This window comes from Podarcis filfolensis (assembly GCF_964270895.1).
Source record: "Podarcis filfolensis genome assembly, chromosome: Z".
Lineage (NCBI taxonomy): Eukaryota > Metazoa > Chordata > Lepidosauria > Squamata > Lacertidae > Podarcis > Podarcis filfolensis.
In genome coordinates this window covers 34,926,438-34,945,177 of record NC_139617.1, presented here as the reverse complement: position 1 = coordinate 34,945,177, position 18,740 = coordinate 34,926,438, and the positions used below count along the sequence as shown (strand labels likewise).

The following is an 18,740-nucleotide window of genomic DNA, read 5'->3' as shown; positions in this document are numbered from 1 at the left end:
CATAAAACTTATTTTTCTCACAGTGGCCAGCCAGATGTTCCAAAGGAAAGCCTGCAAAACAGGCCCGAGTGCAACAGCAACCCTCTCTTCCTGTGGCTTTCAGCTACTGGGTATTCAGAAGCATTACTGCCTCAGACCATGGATACAGAGCATTTAGCCATTGTGGCTGGTAGCCATGGATAGACTTGTTCCATAGTTGAACCAAGAGCTGCATGAAGAAGTCCTTTCTTTGATCTGTCCTGAATCCTCCAACACTCAGCTTCATTGGATGCCCATGTGTTCTAGCATCACGAGAGAGGAAGGAAAGCTTTTCTCTATCCACTTTGTCCATGCCAGGCATAAATTTATACACTTATATCATGTCTATTATGGCAACCTAGTCTGCTTGTGTGACAGAGCCATCCATTCCACCGCCTCCTTCTGACTCATTCTTTCCCACAGGCATTCCCTGCGTTTCTAATAGCTGCATTAGTTCATAACCATAGAGTCTTCTGAGAAGGCCCATAAATGGATGCTGAAGGCAACAATGCCTCTGGAAGTTTGCCCACCCCCGCAAGTGATATTCTCAGGTACAATGTCTCTAAATACCTCAAGGACTGCCTCTCCCCATATGAACCGTTCTAGACCCTGCAAGCTTCACCTGAAGCCGTTCTTTGTTGCCTCATCCACAAGAGGCCTTGGGGGTGGAAACACAAGAATGTATATTTTCGTTTGTGGAAGGCTCTCCCCAGGGAAGCCCCCCTGGCACCTTTTGTGTCAGGCAAAAACATTCCTCTTTTCCCAGGCCTTTGGCTAATTAAATGTTCTATGGCCTTTTAAACTGGGGGGGGGGTATTGTTTTTGTCTGTTACTATCTCATGTATTTTTGTGTTTTTGTATTGTAAACCACCCTATGATACTCGGATGAAAGGTGGTATAAAAAACTAATTAATAAAATAATAAATGGGTAGGTTTTATTTAGTTAGCCCGGCTCATAACCATTGATAGACTTCTAATCCTCTTTTCAAGCAATCTAAGATGGCAGTTCTCAAACATACACACTGCAGACCACTCAGAAATCACTCGGCGTGGGGATCATAGAACTGGAGAGTTGGAAGGGACCCTGAGGTTCATCTAGTCCAGGGGTCAGCAAACTTTTTCAGCAGGGGGCTGGTCCACTGTCCCTCAGACCTTGTGGGGGGCCAGACTATATTTTTGGGGGGGGGAATGAATGAATTCCTATGCCCCAAAAATAACCAAGATGCATTTTAAATAAAGGAACACATTCTACTCATGTACTCATCCACCCTCCACAGGCTGGATTTAGAAAGTGATTGGGCCGGATCCGGCCCCCAGGCCTTAGTTTGCCTGCCCATGATCTAGTCCAATTCCCTGCAATGCAGGATGTCTCTCAGCAGAACAACTTTTATTTGTTCTGGAAATCAAAGCGCATAGCACTCACACTTGAAGCATTGTGATCTTGCCATTCTAATATGACAGATGTGCCTGTTTTTATACGCTGGACTAGCATCAATTTGTGGAAATTGTGGGCTGTAGACTAGGCCATTGTTAACAGTGTTTGCTTCTCCAAATGGCCTCAATCTCTGTCATCAGGAATGGGAGGATAAAAGGAAATACAAGGCCAAGTATACATATTACGGGCTGTTCCACAACCCTAAGTAAAGGGACGTAGCTCAGAGCTGGAGCATCCACTTTGCATGCAGAATGTCCCTGGTTCAATCCCTAGCATCCCTTCTTTCCCCTTCCTAATGGTGGAATGCCGGTCAAAAAAAGAGGCATTCTTCCATCTCTTACATCCAATCTCTTCATTCAGGGATAGAAGACCTGTGGCCTTTCAGATGTTGTTGGACTTCAACTCCCATCATTCCTGGACCATTGGCCATGCTGGCTGCAGGGGTTCATGGGAGTTGGAGTCCCACAATATCTGGAGAGCTATGGCTTCCCACCCCGTTCCAAGAAGAGCCACCCTCCTCTCTCATGTGGACACACACATGCAGACATCCTTGCTTCTTTACCTCCCACATCAGATTGTTGTTTTTGCAAAGGTCCACGTGCTCTGGGGAGATGATCCGGCCAGTGAAAGGTCCCATCTCTGTGCCTGCTTTGATCCAGGTCTTAGAAAAGATGCCCAGCCCTTCTCCAGGGATGGAACTCTGGGCGATAATGACCTCTGAAGGCAGCACCAAGCTGGATAACTTCTGGACCTCTGTGGGTCAGAGAGAAAGAGAAAAGGGAGGGAGAGAAAGAAGTTAAGTACACCAATGGTTCCCAAACTTTTTTGGGGAGCCCAAAATGCTCCCCACCCCACACTATAAAAAGCATCATTCACAATACAGTGGTACCTCGGGTTACATACGCTTCAGGTTACATACGCTTCAGGTTACAGACTCCGCTAACCCAGAAATAGTGCTTCAGGTTAAGAACTTTGCTTCAGGATGAGAACAGAAATTGTGCTCCGGTGGCGCAGTGGCAGCCAGAGGCCCCATTAGCTAAAGTGGTGCCTCAGGTTAAGAACAGTTTCAGGTTAAGAATGGACCTCCGGAATTAATTAAGTACTTAACCCGAGGTACCACTGTAGCAGTTTGCACAACCCATTAAGGAAGCTAATAACACAATAAAATTCAAAACAGCAATAATTAGTTGCAAATTTATTCAAAATCCAGTTAAAACAATTCAGTGGAATAGAGTGTAAGGAAGTCCACAAAGTTCTGATTTTCCCCATGATGACTACTGTACTTCGATTGTTGTTTTTTGGAAATATCAAATTGCCTCCCCTGCTTCACTAGAGCTCTAAACAAGCACAAACCCCTGTGTTGCAAAATGTAAGAATCTACAAAAATGGAAACGCAACACGTAACGTGCTTAGGCTGCTCCTTGGGTAATCCAGCATTTAGAGCAAGCAGGAACAGAGCAATGGGAACTGCCTCATCTTTGGATTAAAGCAGCCCAGTATCCCATTTCCGCCAGTGGCCAGCAGGTGTCTCTGAGCCCTTGTGAGCAGGTTGCAAAGGCAAAGTCTGTCATCTCCGAACATCTCGGCTATACTGCCTCTGTAAATTGAGGGTATGGTTAGCTAGCACAGCTGAGAGATTTGTCATGAATTTTCAGCAATCCTCAGTTCTTGCTCCTGGTTAAAAATTCCACTAACACCAGTGGGTTCCCCCCCATGCCTTTTCTCAAATTCAACTGTCCCCAATTTGCAATGTGGGAATAACAACAGAACTACCATAATAGAGTTGTCATCCGGAGTCCCCAAAACAACACCTGTTTTTGTACATTGGGCATTTGAAAGGCGGGGGGGGCTCAAAATCATGATTTGAGGTTCTGCTACTGCCACCGTTCACATTAGCCACCTAAGGCAGACACCACACTTTGCCTAATGGTAGAGCCAGCCATTCAGTGTTTTATCATGTTCATGCAATGGGTTGCTCGTATCTTCCAAAGTATAAGAGCCCGGCTGCTGGATCAGGCCAAGATCCAGAGGCAAAACTAGGCTTTATTTCACCTGCGTCAAAGACCCAGTTTGGCGCACACGCACACACACATGAGCATTTGTGTACACACACACAGGCTGAGAGCCTCAATGGTGCCCATCTGAATGCTTCACACCACACCACCCCCTGTAGCTACAGCTCTGCAAAGGCCCATCTAGTCCAGCATTCTGTTCTCACTGGGGCTGAGCAGATGCCCATTGCGGAAAGCCCACAAGCAGGACCTGAGTTCAAGAGCACTGTCCCCTTCTGTGGTTTCCAGCAACCAGCATTCAGAAGCATTGCTGCCTCCGATAGTGGTGGGAGAGCATAGCTATCAGGGTTAACAGCAATTGCCTTCTCATTCGCAATTCTCACTGTCCAGAGGATGCAAGAAAAAAAAACACAGAACACCTGGGATGGGTCAGGAAAAGAGCCCAGGAAAAATGGATCCCAAATCTCACTATCTCCATAGTGGGAGGAAGGCAACTGGCTCGTGTACCAGTAATATGAGCAGCTGACAGTGAAACTGAGAGCTCTCCCCCAGTTCATTGCCACTTTGCTTCCATTGTCATCTCTTCGAAGGGATGCTTTTTTAAAGGTGAGGCAGGTTAAAAAGAGGCGCTCACCTCTCTGGTGCAGGCAGAAATCTAGCAAATTGCATAATTGTGCTGGTGGTACCCAAGCTGGAAATGCAACCCGATCTGGGGACTGATTTAGGTGAGAGTGTGGCTGGTGCTGTGTGCACACATTACTGGCTTAAAACGCACTGAGACCATTCTTTTTCACAATTTGGATTGAATCTGGGGTTTTTTAGAGGGAAATACATCAAAATGCAGCATTTCCTAAGAAAGGACAGGATAGATATGGATGGGAGTTAATGTCATGTGTGTACCCAGTGCTTTTTTCTGGGGGGACGCAGGGGTACGCATACCCCTAAATATTTTGTTAATCTAAGTTTGGCCTCATTGAGGGGCAGTATTTCAATATGAGTAGGAAAATGAGAGTACCCCTAAACATATATATATATTTTTAGAAAAAAAGCAGTGTGTATACCACTTCCCAAACAAGTGAAGGGAGTGCTCTGGATGCAGAGTAAGATGAAGCGTATATACACCCAGAGTCCCTGGAGAATACCAGGGGGTTATGGCTGCATTACTGTTTTGCATTAAGGGCCTTAGGAGCAGGCTGGAAGAATAATTACGCATTTTTCATTCCAGTTCATAAAGTGCATATGACACTTGATTGTAAAGAAGAACAAAGCAGTTTATAAAATTATGAAATGATCAGGTTTTTTTAAAAGCAGTTCAAAGCAACTATTTGAAACCTAAAAAAATAATTTAAATCAAGGAGAAGCTAAAGACCAGATTGAAAGATACATTATATGTCTCTCTGGGGAGGCTTGCCTAAATAAAAATATTTGTAGCAGGTGCTGAAAATAGATTACAACAAAAATGGCTACCTGAGGTCAATGGGCAGGGAGTTCCAAAGTTGTGGGTGCTGCAATGGAAGAAGTAGGATTGAGGTACACTGGGTCCCAAATGAAAGACCAGTGTAAAACCCAATCCATTCTTGATTTGTTGGTTTATAAAAAGGTTTCTAGACAGACTTTCAGTTCTTAAAGGGGTCATAAGACACGTAAGGACGGTGCACATTCACACAAAGGGAACACCCCTGAAGGAATTGTGAACAGATGCCCCTTTGCCTACACAAAAGAATGTTGGGAACTCTAGTTTTCCCCTCACAGAACTACAGTTCCCATCACCCTTCAGAAACTGCAGTTTCTGGTATTATTATTATTATTATTATTATTATTATTATTATGCTTTGCATGTATAGTGTGTACACAGCCTAACCCAAAGTATATAAATTCCTCTGGGAGATTTCACTCATTGCCCCATCCATATGCATAATGCATCACAGAACTGGGTGCACTGACTCATGCTCAAAACCCCACCACCACCGTTATTCTCAAACCTTTCCTCTGTCATCTCCTTCTCTGTCTATATTTAAAAGCACCCTGTGGCAGAGACTTGTCCAGGTTACATTATTATGGAAGTATTACACCACTTGGATTAAACAGGCCATGCCCACCATGTATATTTAAAACCTATTTAATGCACCTTTACATCATGTGGCTTCCCCCACCCACCCAGTATCCTGGGAGCTACAGTTTGTGGAGGGTTCTGGGTAAACTACAGTTCCCATGATTCTTTGGGGGAGCCATGTGCTTGAAATGTGTACTAAATGTGCTTTAAAAGTATGGTGCAATTGCAGAGAATTATTATTATTATTATTATTATTATTATTATTATTATTATTGGGGTGTGCGCATGTGTAAGCCCTTTTAAATTGAGAGAGATTGACTATGTTAGATCTATCCCCTGAGTGAGAACTTAGTTCAACGCAGCCTATTCATTCCAGTGCATAGATGGAATGCCAGGAGTGCAAGACAGCACAGGAACAGTTGTACTATCTATAAAACACACTCTGTTAAACCTACATGGCAGTCCCCGTTGCAAACACACGTCCCTTTTAAAGAGGCGATTGGACTTCTCCAGCTAAGAAGCCAACACAGTTGATGAGTGCTGACAGCAATGGAGACGAGAGGACTGCTGATCCAGAAGTGGAGCCAATAAAAAGTTTGCAGAAGTATGAAAACCATTTTAAGAGAACTAAAAGAGGCACATCCCTCTTGTGTACAAATGAGAACCATGCGAAAGAAAGCTAATGGAAAGAAAAATAGGAAAGGAATGGAGTATTATGGTGAAGGGCATGGGTGGGTGCAAACATTTTATCACAAATCTCACTTGTAAGTAATGTTTGAACATATTTTGGATTCCACGGCTCAAGCCTTGTCTCTATAACAAAGTACATCCTATACACGTAACAGAACGCTCTCCCCAGAGAAGCTTGCTTGACACCTTCATTATACACCTTTAGGCGCCAAGCAAAAATGTTCCTCTTCAACCAGACCTTAGGCTGATTAACATCTTATACACTTTTTAAATGTTTGGGCAGGGACAGTTATTGGTTTGTGGTTTTTGTTCTTGTTTTTTTATGCATGTTGTGTTTTTATTTTGTATTTTATGTTGTGAACCGTCCTAAGATCTACAATTGATGGGTGGTATACAAATTTAATTAGTAAAATAAAATAAACACTGAACACCCGTAGAGCACCTCAACACACCACAAAAGCAGGTAATAGCGTGAGCCACATCAGCATAACGCGTGGAGGAACGGTGTGCTTTCAAGCTATGTTCTCTTGAAGAGATTTGCGTTATTCTTTAGCCATAAGGTTACAGCAATATTTTTTTTTAAAAAATGCTTACCTCTGAAAATCAGGCGCCAAGAAGAAAGAATGGGGTTGGCTGTCCCTTTAAACCTGGCATTTGGCTGTCCTCCATTGGAAACAGGATCTTAAAGCAGATCAACCATTTTGTCTGATCCATCAAGGCTCTCCCTATATGCTCTTAAAATCACTTACGCTCCGGAAATGTAGCCTCCACATTCAGGAAATGGGCCAGTTACCAATTTGCCCATCACACACACACACACACACACACACACACACACACACACACACCCTACAAACACAGAGAGAGACACAATTGTCACAAGCCATCACTGTTGTGGGGGGGCGACCCTTCTCTGTTGAGTGGAACCCTGATGAGTGTCCTCAAAGACTTATCTTGATGACCCCACAGACCCCTGCACACACTTTCATGATAACCCACACAGACACACATCTACAAATCACACTGAACACAATGCCTATGTGAGGGTATGTGGAACACATAGGTCCCCCTTGCCACACCACCCAACCACAGACCCCAAAAGCACAATCACTTGGCCCTCAGTCGCCAACTTAGAGAGTTGTGCGGATGTTTGGGGTAGCTGTGAATTGGGGTCATCGTGGAATATGTTGGCAGAGGATTATAGCCCACTGAGTTTTACTCAGAGTAGACTCACTGTTGGATATAAGCAAGAGTATTGGGGGCTCCTGGGTGTGGCTTTCTCAAGGAAAAGTATGCATTGGTTAACCAATTGGTTAAGATATCCCCACTGAAACTTTAAGTTCCACTTCAGGGGAAGGGGGAACGTCCGTGGATAAGTGGAAGAGCATCTGCTATGAGTGCAGAAGGCCCAGGTTGAACCCACCACAATGGCATCTCCAGGGAAGGCAGGGAAGATGCCCCACCTGAAACTTTGGAGAGCTGATGGTGGTTAGTGTAGACAATACTGAGCTAGCTGGACCCAGGGTCTGACTCAGTGTAAGACATCACTTTTTGTTTTAATCAGTCGCTTATTCAGAACCATGAGGACTAGGTCCTTGGTTATAGGGGTAGGCTGCAGCTCAGCAGCAGAGCATCCGCTCTGAGTGCAGAAGATCCCAGGTTCAGTCACCAACGGCATCTCCAGGTAGAACTGGGAAGGCACCCAATCTGAAACCCTGGGAAGCTGCTGCCAGTCAGTGTAGACAATACTGAGCTAGATAGTCCTAAGATCTGGACTGGTATACAAGCAATGTTTGTGTTTCAGTTGTGTATTGAAGTACAATTCAACTCTGAACTAAATAGTTTTATGGAGACCTCAAAATAAGGTAAGTCCAGCCCTGTTGCATTGGAAGTGGGGTCCTGCTCATTTTGCTGAGTGGGGTCTAGACATCTGCTGTGCACAAGTCCTGCCCTGTTCCTTGCATGGGCAGTAAGAAAAACAGCTCTCTTTCGTCCACATTCATGGGACCCTTTTTTTGTTTCAAAGCAGCTCTGTTGGCCCACCTCTTTCCAGTGGGCTTGCACACCCTCCCCCTCATCAGTGGCGCCATCAGGGCAAGACTTGTCTGGGGACCCTCTCAGCAGAATAAGCTGGAGCCCCCACCCCTCAAATGTATAACTGCCACAGTTGGAGCTAAGTGAAGTTAATGCACATTACCAGCTGAGCTGAGGAACACAGGGAGCTCCACATACTGTAGCTCCATTTTGTCTACACTGACTGGCAGCAGCTCTCCAGAATTTCAGACGGGGTTTCCCTCCCAACCCTACCTGGAGATGTCAAACCTGGGAACTTTTACATGCAAATCAGGTGCTCTACCGCTGAGCTATGGCCCTTGCCCTAAAAGCAAATTAAGTTTCTAGTCCTTGTTGTTCTGGGGAAATAAACATATTTATTTTGCAGGAACACAAAACAACACACACAGAGGCAAATAGTCATCATGTCCAGAGTTGAAAATTGTGTGCTTGCTGGTTTCCCACAGGCATTTGGTTGGCCACTGTGAGAACATGACCGCCAGACTAGACAGAACCCCTGGCCTGATCCAAGCAGAGATCTTTTGGGGATTCTAAATTGCGCCCCTGCTAACCTCACACACAGAGTCTTTTCACTCACAGATCTTCATTGATGGGGTGTGCAGCACAACGCCCCTTGACTGAGGCCCTGTGGGGTGCATATACCCCATGGAATGGGGTGGAGGAGAGCTGGTGCATAATCTTTTACAAGCCTCCCTTTCTAAGCCAACCTGGGAAAAAGTGGGATGTGGAACAAGGGGGTTCCTGGGCTGGAGGGGGGGAGGGTGGAGAGGGTTAAATAGTGTCCATTGCACTCCATAAAGCAATTTGTCACACTGTTTAAAGTGATCTGCATTCATTTAAGTCCCTTGGATAGAAAATCACTAATTCTAAATTCATTAGCCTTTGGAGATCGCTGTTTGCCCGTCCATGGTCGGCCCTGAATGCCCTCAGAAACTTGTTCTAAAAGGCCCAGGAATTTCTCTGGACAAAATGGGAGAGATTAGCTGGTTGACATCCCCTGAAAGGCCACAGAATGGAGTTTTCATGGCAAATTAAGAAAGGAACAGTAATCTTCCAGGGAGGGTGGGGGGAGTGTAGAAGCAGGGAGTCACGGAGATGCCAGCAGGGAAAATAGACCGTCCTAGGATTGATGAATGAGGGGAAAGCACTTGAGACATTTTGAAGAAAAAGAAAAATGTGACCCCCCCCCATCAACCCTTTCTTCTTCTTCTCTCCACCCCCCCTCCCAAATTGCCCTTTTAAAGTTCTTGGTTTAAGTGGGAATTTCTCCCCCCCACCCCGGCCCTCAGGTCAGGCCCAAGTTAACTAAATGAATTTAAAATTTCCTTTATCAGTCAGCTGCTATTACACGCCTAATAAGAATTTAAATGCCAAAGGCTTTTCAAAGAGAGAATGAGGCTCATACTTTTTGGGGGGTGAAGAGCTAAATTCAAGGGGAAGACAGGGAGTGAGAAAGGCAGAAAAGTATTATTTTAAATATATATATATTTAAAAGCTAGATTTAAAAACATCTTTGGGAAGGAGGTCAGAATATGGCACAAATTTACACTCTGGTTATGTTGAGGGGCAGAAAAGTATGTGTTTAGTTCTTCTGAAAGGGCGGGTGAGGAGAAGGAGGGGAGAGGTTTTTGGAGACCATTCAGAGAACACTGATGGGAAAATCCTAGTATCAGAGTGCTTTCAGAATTGGTCTATTAGGCTTTTACAGAAGCTGGATGTGTTGGCTGATTTACTTATTTTGTTTTGGGGTTTTTATTTTTATTTTCTCCTGGGGGAGCGAATCAAGGTCTCCTGTTACTTCATCCTTTTCGGGTGGGGGGTGGGTGGGGTGGAGATCCCAACCTGATAAAGCTTTTTAGATTTCTTTTTGAGGACAGGTAAGTTACTTCCCATCCGTCCCCCTCTAGAAACACATACTTTTGCTGTTGCTGCCGGCATCCTTCTATCTCGAGGGACAATGGAAGAGAACGCTACGGTGGGGTAAAGTGAAACTGTTTGAGAGTTACAGCGCCTGCTGTGGAAGCTGCCTCCATACTGACGCAGACCACTGGCTCCATCTGCTCAATACTGGCTACACGGATTAGCTGTGGGTTTCCCAGGATTTCAGGCATGGTTCTCCCCCTACCTGGAAATGCCAGTGAGACCTTCTGCATGCAAAGCAACCGCTCTACCACTGAGTTACTGGCCTTCCCCTTAAAAAGAACTAAGATTCCAGTCCTCCTGGTTCTGAATTCGAGTTTGATTTAAGTAGGGACGTGGGGAGCTGCCTTCTACTGAGCCAGACCAGTGGTCCATCTAGTTCAATATTGCCTACACTGACTGGCAGCAGCTCTCCAGGAGGTCTCTCCCAACGCTACCAGGAAATGCCACTGTGGATTGAACCTGGGACTTTCCAGCTCTACCGCACTTCCCTTTATTTCTGGGGTTGCAGAGAGCGCAAGGAGAGAAACTGATGATTTTTAGCAAGACTTTTACGCATCGTTGGTTAGACGGGGGGGGGGGAATAATTTTCGAAAACCCATGCTTTGGGGGGAGGATGTGAAATGAGGGGCGGAAGAGGGGGTGCTGGAAATTACTCAGCACGTTTTTCTTGTGAGCCAGGGGTTCTAAAAGAACTTTGTGCCTCGCAGATTTGGGGGAAAGAGATCCCTGATGAATCCACAGGCGGAATGGGATGCCTTTAAGGCATTTATTAATAAAGGCACATTTCTGTTTAGGCGGAGCTAATACTGTCGAGAGCTACCTCGGGGCTTCATCGCGTCCGGTTTCAGTGGGAGAAATTTCGAAAGCGCGCCTCAGTTTTCCTCCTGGAAGGCAACCTCCCCCCTCCTCCCAAAAAGTACGTCTTGGAGTCCCGCTGAATATTGCCCAGGAATGCAACACTCAGTTTATAGCCCTCTTCGGGTTTTTGTTTTTTTAAACCAGACAAACTTCCTAAGGCTGTAACCCTAACCCACTTACCTGGGAGTAAGCTCCAAGGGATGCAATAGAACTTACTCCCAAGCAAGCATGACTGGGATTAAACTTTCCAGCTGCCATCCTGACCCCACTTACCTGGGAGCAAGACCAGGTGAATGCAACAGGACTTACTCCTGAGTAGACACGGTTAGGTTTGAGCTTGGAAATTATTCTCTCACGCCCTTCTAGTCCTCTATCCACACACACACATCGACCCTCCAGGAGGTCTCTGAGGGTTATAGACTCACCTCCAGAGAAGGACTGAGCCAGGACCTCCGCCGTGAAGGCCGTTTTGGGGTTGCTGTGCGCCCCTCCTCCGCCTCCTCCGCCTCCACCGCCACAGCCCCCGGCGGCCTTCTCCTCGAAGAGCTGCTCGCCCAGGACGTTCCTCCACCGGCCGTAGAGGAAGCTGTGCAGGATGTCCGACGTGATCACCTCGGCCAGCGAGAGCCCGGGACCCTTCAGCCCCCCCTTGAGGACCAGGGCTTCCGCGGGGAGCACGGAGCCCATCATAAGGACAAGGTGGGGCGAGGCTTCAAGGGAGATGGTAGGTTTTGGGGTGTGTGGGAGTGTGTGTGAAAGTGGGGGGCAAGCTTGGAGCTGGGGTCTGCGTGGGGGTCAGAGATCCTGGGCAGCTGGCTCTGATCTGTTCGAGGAAAGAGAGAGAGAGAGAGAGAGAATGAGAGAGAGAATGAGAGGGAGGTGGGCTGTCCCAGGAGCAAGTGGAGACCCCCAAGCCACTGCCTGCTTAGCAAGTGGCAACAGAGTCTTCTGGGCCCAGATCCTGAGGGCTGGTACTATATATGCGCTCCGATGACCCCTCTAATTGGTTATTAATAACCCCCCCTCCTCTACCACCCTGACGTCGCAAGATAGACTTGTTCTACCAGAAGGAGCCAGCGCTTGAGAAAAGGGAGAGAGTGGGAAGGAGGGAGGGGGGCCCTCCTCCTTTAGAGGGGGTGGGGGCAGCTGATCTAGGCAGAGGTGGGGGAGAGGGAGAGGCGGAGAGTCTGCCTTTCCTAGCCCACCCTGAGCCCACCAATGGAGGCAGAGACAGAGAGAGGCAGGACGATGTGTAGGGGGGGGGGGAGAGAGAATCACATCTTTCGACACCTGCTATTTCCAAAGGTTCCTGGCACACACAAAAAGCCTTGCCAGCCTCTTTAAACAACTCCCGGGAGGACTAGAGAGGAGAAGAGAGTTTAAAAATTAAAATAATAATGTTGATAATAATCTAGGAAGGGATTCTGGCACACGCAGAGATCTCATCGCACCTGCAAGGTCCGGGGATCTATCCCGCCCCCCCTCGATTGGAAAGAGGGGTCTTTTCTTAAAGCGCAAAGAGGGAATACTGAGGCTAGGATGAAGTGGGTCTTCATTAATGGGGCAAGTGGAGAGCCTTCATACACCCGCCCAGAGGTGTAAGGAGCGAGCGATCGGCTGGCGTTCCAGCCGAGAAAGAGAAAACGACGAGAAAACGAGAACCGGGAATCTTAGACGTGAAACTGACCCGGGAAATGGACGAGGCGCGCTGCGCTTGGGTTGGAAACTGAGAGACAGCGCAGATCGGAGGGGTCCTCTTATGTTTTTGAAACAGTATGAATAAATATAGATAGATACTTCTCCTACCTGCCCCAGCTCCCAAATATTACGCAGACCTCCTCAAAATCTCGAATCCTGCTTCCCTTAGCAAAATCCACAGCACACGCGCCTTAAGATGTTCGATTCCTTCCTAAGAGTTTCTGAGCTAGAGGAGACGGGGATCCGCGCGCTTCTTTGGACGCTCGTTTCCACCCAAGCGCTTTCTCTCCCAATCCGATCGCCAGATATTATGGACACAGGTCGTTTTGGGAAGAGACGGGGACGCCCGGCGAAGGAAAAGGGGGAGCGGAGTCCCCATAGGAAACCCGGGGGCGCTCTCTCTCACGCAAAGATTGAGGGTTGTTCAGGAAGGGCAAGTCAGATAGAATTTCAGTGTAGGATTAGGTGTGAGAGAGATTGAGAATAAGAGACTATAGAAGAAATTGTATTAAGCAGATAAGTCAAGAGGAATTTTCTGAAGCGCTGGAGCTTGTTCGAAGAACGTCTCTACCTAGCTGGATGGATGCGGCAGAAAGAACGCGAAAGCCGCTCTGTGGATCCGCTGCTCGGAACCGCTTTTAAGCGGCAGAAACGGGAACGTCTGAATAATAATAATAAACTAGCCTTACAGAATTACCTGGGTGAAAATACAGAATGTCCTGGTCATGTGCTGATTTTTTAAAAGCAACAATCTTTATTTGTCTCACGCATACCATACACGCTTTTTCGTTTTAAAAACGAAAATGTTTTTTCATAGTTGATGTTTTGAGGGATGATCAAGAAAGGAATCAAGGATTCTAAATAAAAACAAATATTCCAAATCTGTCAGTCTCTTTCTTTTTCAAATAACGCCGCCCCACTTTTTTAAATCCGGAGTGGAACTAGATTAGAGAGAGAGAAGCAATTTGTATTTCTTACATTTCAGAACAGAAATCTCCCCCCTCCCCTCTTTAATACCAAAAATGATAATGTCGACGGCTATCGTTATAACCAATGATAATTAGATACGGATCGGTTCCCCTTCACCACCAATTAAGTTGCCTCAAACCGGATCAAGAAGCGAAAACGCTTTCAAATCCGTTTAGGCGCCTACGAGACAGGGGTCCAGGTCTAGGATGTCTTCTTAAAGCTTCGCAAAGTGCATCATCCCTAAAACTCTCCGGCGGAATACAGATCTGCCCTTTTAGGCTGAAGGCTACGGGACCGAGAAAGATTTGATTGACGGCTGAAAAAACCCCAGTAGGAAACATTTTTATTTTATTTTCTCCCCGACATCCCCCACTTTTCTAAGCGTCAGGAACAGAAGCAGATTATAGGGGCGACGCGCTATTTCTCTCCCTGGGCATAAACACAGTCCTGAGAGAATAGAGGGTTCAAAAACAAAACAAAAACAAAAAAAACCCAGGCAGCCATCTGCGCAGCCCGGAACCAGGTTTGCAAGTCCCGAACAGGTAATCGGGAGTCTCTTTCCCAGCGGAAAACGGGCACTGCCAGGATCCTCAGAGCGGCCACCTTTCGCTTAGGGAGGATCCGATATGTAAATCGGAAAGGAACTCAGAATTTCTATTATTTCTATTATTACTATTATTATTATTATTATTATTATTATTATTGGCGGCGGCGGCGTCATTAAACGGAACCACAGACATCTGAAATAGGCTAAAAGCAACGCCTTAAACTCGGATTTAGGGGCGCAAAGTTTGTGAATAGTTGATACAGAGAGAGAGAGAGAGACGCACAAGCGCACGAGAGAGGTAGATAGAAGAAACACCGAGGCACATACATCAAGATAGACAGACTGACAGACACACACGCACACCCACCAGAAAGAGAATTAGACATACACAATTAGATACACGCAGAGTTAGATAGATATGCACAAAGGTATACACGCACACGCTATAGAGAACGAGCGAGAGAACGAATTAGATGAGTTAGATAATACACATCGGTACGCGCACGTTATTTAGAGAGATAGGAAGAAAGTTAGATACAGAGAGACACACAGAAAGTCACGCAATATATAGTTATGCACAGATATACACGGTGGAGTTAGACACATATGCACACTCTATACATACATAATACACACATATAGATACACACAGAAATACAGATAGATATAGGGAGTTAGACAGAAACACGAAAACCAGACGTATTGGAGACTCAGAGGTTCAAATTTAACACACACACCCCTCCGCAGTCTTCCCAGCTCAGCACCTCCTCAGTCGTCCCCTTTGAGATCCTCACTCTTCCCCTCCTCAAAAGGTAATTTTGCCACTGGTTGGAGGACCAACTTCGCAATCGATAGGTGCGGGGAGGGATAAAATATCTCCGTCCCCTAAGAAGATGTTTTAGGTACAGAAAGATATATTAAAAGATTTAGAGGGGGAAAGCTATTCTCCAAATAAATGAGTAAAAAGTCTGTTGTGTCTTTAAAGCTCCCTGGATTTCTTAGGTAGAGGCGTAGGAAGGCTGATTTGCTTTGCCATTCAGGTCAATAGATATGAGGCAGGGAAAGAGCTTGCATTTGACTCTTTGTACTGTATGACGCGGATTCTCACAACCGCTTTACACGGATCATCTATTTCGCAAGACGTTGAGGTTGAAGACGAAAACGGAGCGGGGAGGTGAGGTTGGGAAGCTGGAAACCTCTTTCCTTTGACAGGCTTTTGTGATCGCTGACCCGGGTTCACACGGGTTTCCCATCCATACTAGCAAAGTTGCGCCTGTGCATGTTTTGCTTGTTGCACGTACGGGTTTGTTTTTTTAAAAAAAATTCTTTAGTAAGAAAGAAGCTTGAAACGGTGGAGTACAAATCACTTGTGAAGCAGCGCGGCCCCGTGGCAGATTCATCAACACGGAGTAAAAGGATCTGATCATGGATAGGGTGTTTTAATTGCATAAATTTTATTGCTAAATGAAAATTCCGGACGGGAGGAGAATAGAGTACTCTCTTTCGCAACAGGCATCCATCCACGCTTGCGAGTTGCCACCTTTCTTTCCTGGGTTTGTCCTCGCGCCTTTAATGCGCCACACGCGTTTCGGAGGGGAAGCTGCGCGTGGGGTTCTGATCCTAGGAAAAAACTCTCCCAGCTGATTAATTATTTTTGCCTGGCTGTTGCTGGTTAACAAAAGTAGGGGGTGAGGGTTGTTGACGTGAAACCCAATATGCTTTATCTCTGTAGAGACTTTTTGCTTCTCCTGATCGGAGGACACATTGCAAGGGACGAAGCTCGCGTTCAGCAAAGGCTTCCAGCAAGGTCCCATCAGCTGCTCATTTCAGGCAGGGGTTGTATGCGAGGGAAAGTTTGCAAATCACCCGGAGGGCTACTCATGAGCATATTAACACTAAGGCTGCCCAGGGACTTTACTAGGCACCCAGAATATTCGGAGAACAGACACCTGTTTATGGACCATTTGCAAAGTTAGAAAGTACAGCTGCAAATGTGGGGTTTAAATGTCACAAGAAGCCAATCAGTTCCATCCAAAGCATCAAAAGTAAGTTATTTGACTGTCAGATCTCTTCACCTATCAGGAAAGTTCTTCAGCTAATTTGCATCCAACCTTCGGTCACCTTCCAAACCAGTTCCACTTCAATTTGATCACACCCCCACTAACGTCAAAAAGATCCTTCTCAGAATCAGTTCAACTGTCCGTCAGTTACTCCCATTTATTACTCCCCCAAGTCATCCCTGGGGAAAGTCTTCACAATTTAAGAAGCACATAGTTAAACTCTAGAATTTAGACCCAGAAAAGTAGCAATCGCCACCAACTCAGATGGCATCAAAAAATTAGGCAAAATCATGGAGGACAAAGCTCTTGATAATATCCTACTCAGCCACCATGAAAAATCACACACCCTTCTTTTGATTTCCTCTGAATCTGTTACTCAGAAACACTCATGACAATTGGGGGCCCAGGCTACGTCAGCCTAGTAAAGGCTACCACCCTGGTAAAGTAGCCTGGATGTGAGACCTCATGGGGAATCACCTGCAGGCTGCATTGGCTTATATCATGGATGGGGGAACTTTTTCAAAACTTCAGGCAACAGCCTTTAGGACAGCCATGTCTAGAGGTAAGAGAGCTTTCAAGTCCCCCCAGCCAAAATATATGAACTGGGGACGGGGGGACAGGGGACGAATGATGACCCAGATTCAGCAGCTCATAACTCATGCTTCTTCAATAAGCCCCTTCACAGGAGGATACCACTTCCAAATTTGCTTCACATAAATTCAGGTGCATCCATTACCATGTTCTGGAGCACACCCTACAGGAGCTCATGTCTCAGCACTAGCCTGGCTCAGACTGAAAGTCTATATAACAGGTGAAAACTCTGCCCCTTTCTGGCTCTCGGGAAGGCTCCAACTCTGGCACATGCCTACACAAGCTTCCTTCACCTCCAGAGCAGTCTTGTGCAGTTGGCTCAATTACCCTGGCCCTGGTGGCCACTCCATTAGGGCAAATGGGGCACTGCCCCACCAACCTCAGTGTGTCCTCAGCCAGCCCCCACCTGCTTTCCTTTCTTACCTGCAGCCAGTCCAAGGGGCAGCCCTGTCTGCCAGCTTTCTCCTCCTTAAGTCTCAGGTTGCCCTTGTAGAACTCAGCAAGGAGGAGGATTGGGGCAAACCTAGAATTAGTTTGTTCTGCCTGTCACTGGCTGTGGCACCACCTACTGCTGGGCTCCCTGCCTTCTACCCTACCAATCCCAATGAACACCACCCATCACTAGTCCTGGAATTAATGGGGGGGGGCAGCTGGCCCAAGCTCCACCAAGAAGCTGAAGCAGCCAGCATGGGAACCTTCAGTGCTGTGGCTGGAACTGCGGGATCTGGAGGTTCTTTAGGGGTTGCTGCTATTGTGGGAGTCCACAGGGATATTTAGGGAGGCTTTTCACCAGAGGCAGTTTTAGGGCAGCACAGCAGTGATTTAGAATAGTGCGTGAGAGGTGGAGAGGGATGCCAAATTTTAGTGTTGCACAGGGCACCACTAAAGTCTGAGAGCCCAAAGTCTGCCACTGCTTTCGCAGACACCCTAGGAGGTTCTGGAGGGCACACTGTCACCTGCAGGCACTACACTGGCAAAGCCTGACCTAAAGAGCCTCCATTTCTTCAGATGAACTGCATGAGGTGCTTAGATGTGAGGCTGCACTGGTGGACTTGACAGAGGGCCAATAATGTTTTTATCTCCAAGTGACTCAGCAAATAGATTTCTTCAACTTAATGCGGAGCCTAAACTGACTGCCAGGTCTGAATTGTGGAAGGGATCTATGGTAGGCACCCACCACTCAGACCAAACTGGTCTGACCAGCTGGTGATATCTGAGGTACTGAATACAGTGGTACCTCAGGTTAAGAACTTAATTCGTTCTGGAGGTCCGTTCTTAACCTGAAACTGTTCTTAACCTGAGGTACCACTTTAGCTAATGGGGCCTCCCGCTGTTGCCACACGATTTCTGTTCTCATCCTGAAGCAAAGTTCTTAACCTGAGGTACTGTTTCTGGGTTAGCGGAGTCTGTAACCTGAAGCGTCTGTAACCCAAGGTACCACTGTACTGGGGGGCGGGGGGATGGGTTTGTGTTGATATGGATTGGGCTGATTCCTTATTTAATTATTGGCTCCACCTCTTTCAGCTTTTTCTGTGCCCCCTCTTTAAAGAAACACACAATCCAATCCAAACCAGTGCAATCCAGTGTGAACTTCTCTATTATCATATTGTATCATATCATCATATCATCATATCATAGCATGGAGATACATGCTTGCCTGGGCTTTAAGATAATAACCTGCTGTCTCCTGCCCAGCTTTACAATGTTACAGATACCGCAAGCTGGATACACCCCCTCTCTCAAACTGCAGTCAGGATATAGAAAATTGTGAGCCAGATAGACCCCTAGGTCTGACTCAGTAAAAGTCTGATGA

The 18,740-nt window shown here is 46.5% G+C and overlaps 1 protein-coding gene and 1 long non-coding RNA gene across 10 annotated transcripts in view; one reads left to right on the top strand and one right to left on the bottom strand.

Moving 5' to 3' along the window:
• The window catches only part of LOC310754569, a 1,214-nt gene extending 250 nt beyond the window's left edge, over positions 1 to 964 (top strand). The window contains exon 2 of the long non-coding RNA XR_014543866.1: positions 24 to 964. This is a non-coding gene — a long non-coding RNA (uncharacterized lncRNA). The remainder of the gene's footprint in view (positions 1 to 23) is intronic.
• Positions 1 to 18,740, bottom strand: part of PRDM12 (PR/SET domain 12) — a 26,827-nt gene extending 8,087 nt beyond the window's left edge. For 6 of the 9 annotated variants that reach the window (XR_014543850.1, XR_014543851.1, XM_083596498.1 and 3 more), the window contains exons 1-3: positions 13,458 to 13,617; positions 11,488 to 11,885; positions 2,016 to 2,206 (exon numbers count right to left, since the gene is read on the bottom strand). Coding sequence is in view for 7 of the 9 variants with exons in the window: in XM_083596498.1 (XP_083452624.1) it covers positions 2,016 to 2,206; positions 11,488 to 11,752 (456 nt within the window). In the remaining 2 variants the exon portion in view is untranslated. Of the gene's footprint in view, positions 1 to 2,015; positions 2,207 to 11,487; positions 12,800 to 13,457; positions 13,618 to 18,580 lie in introns of those variants that run through there. The other 3 variants (XM_083596500.1, XM_083596501.1, XM_083596499.1) reach the window with 3 other exon arrangements.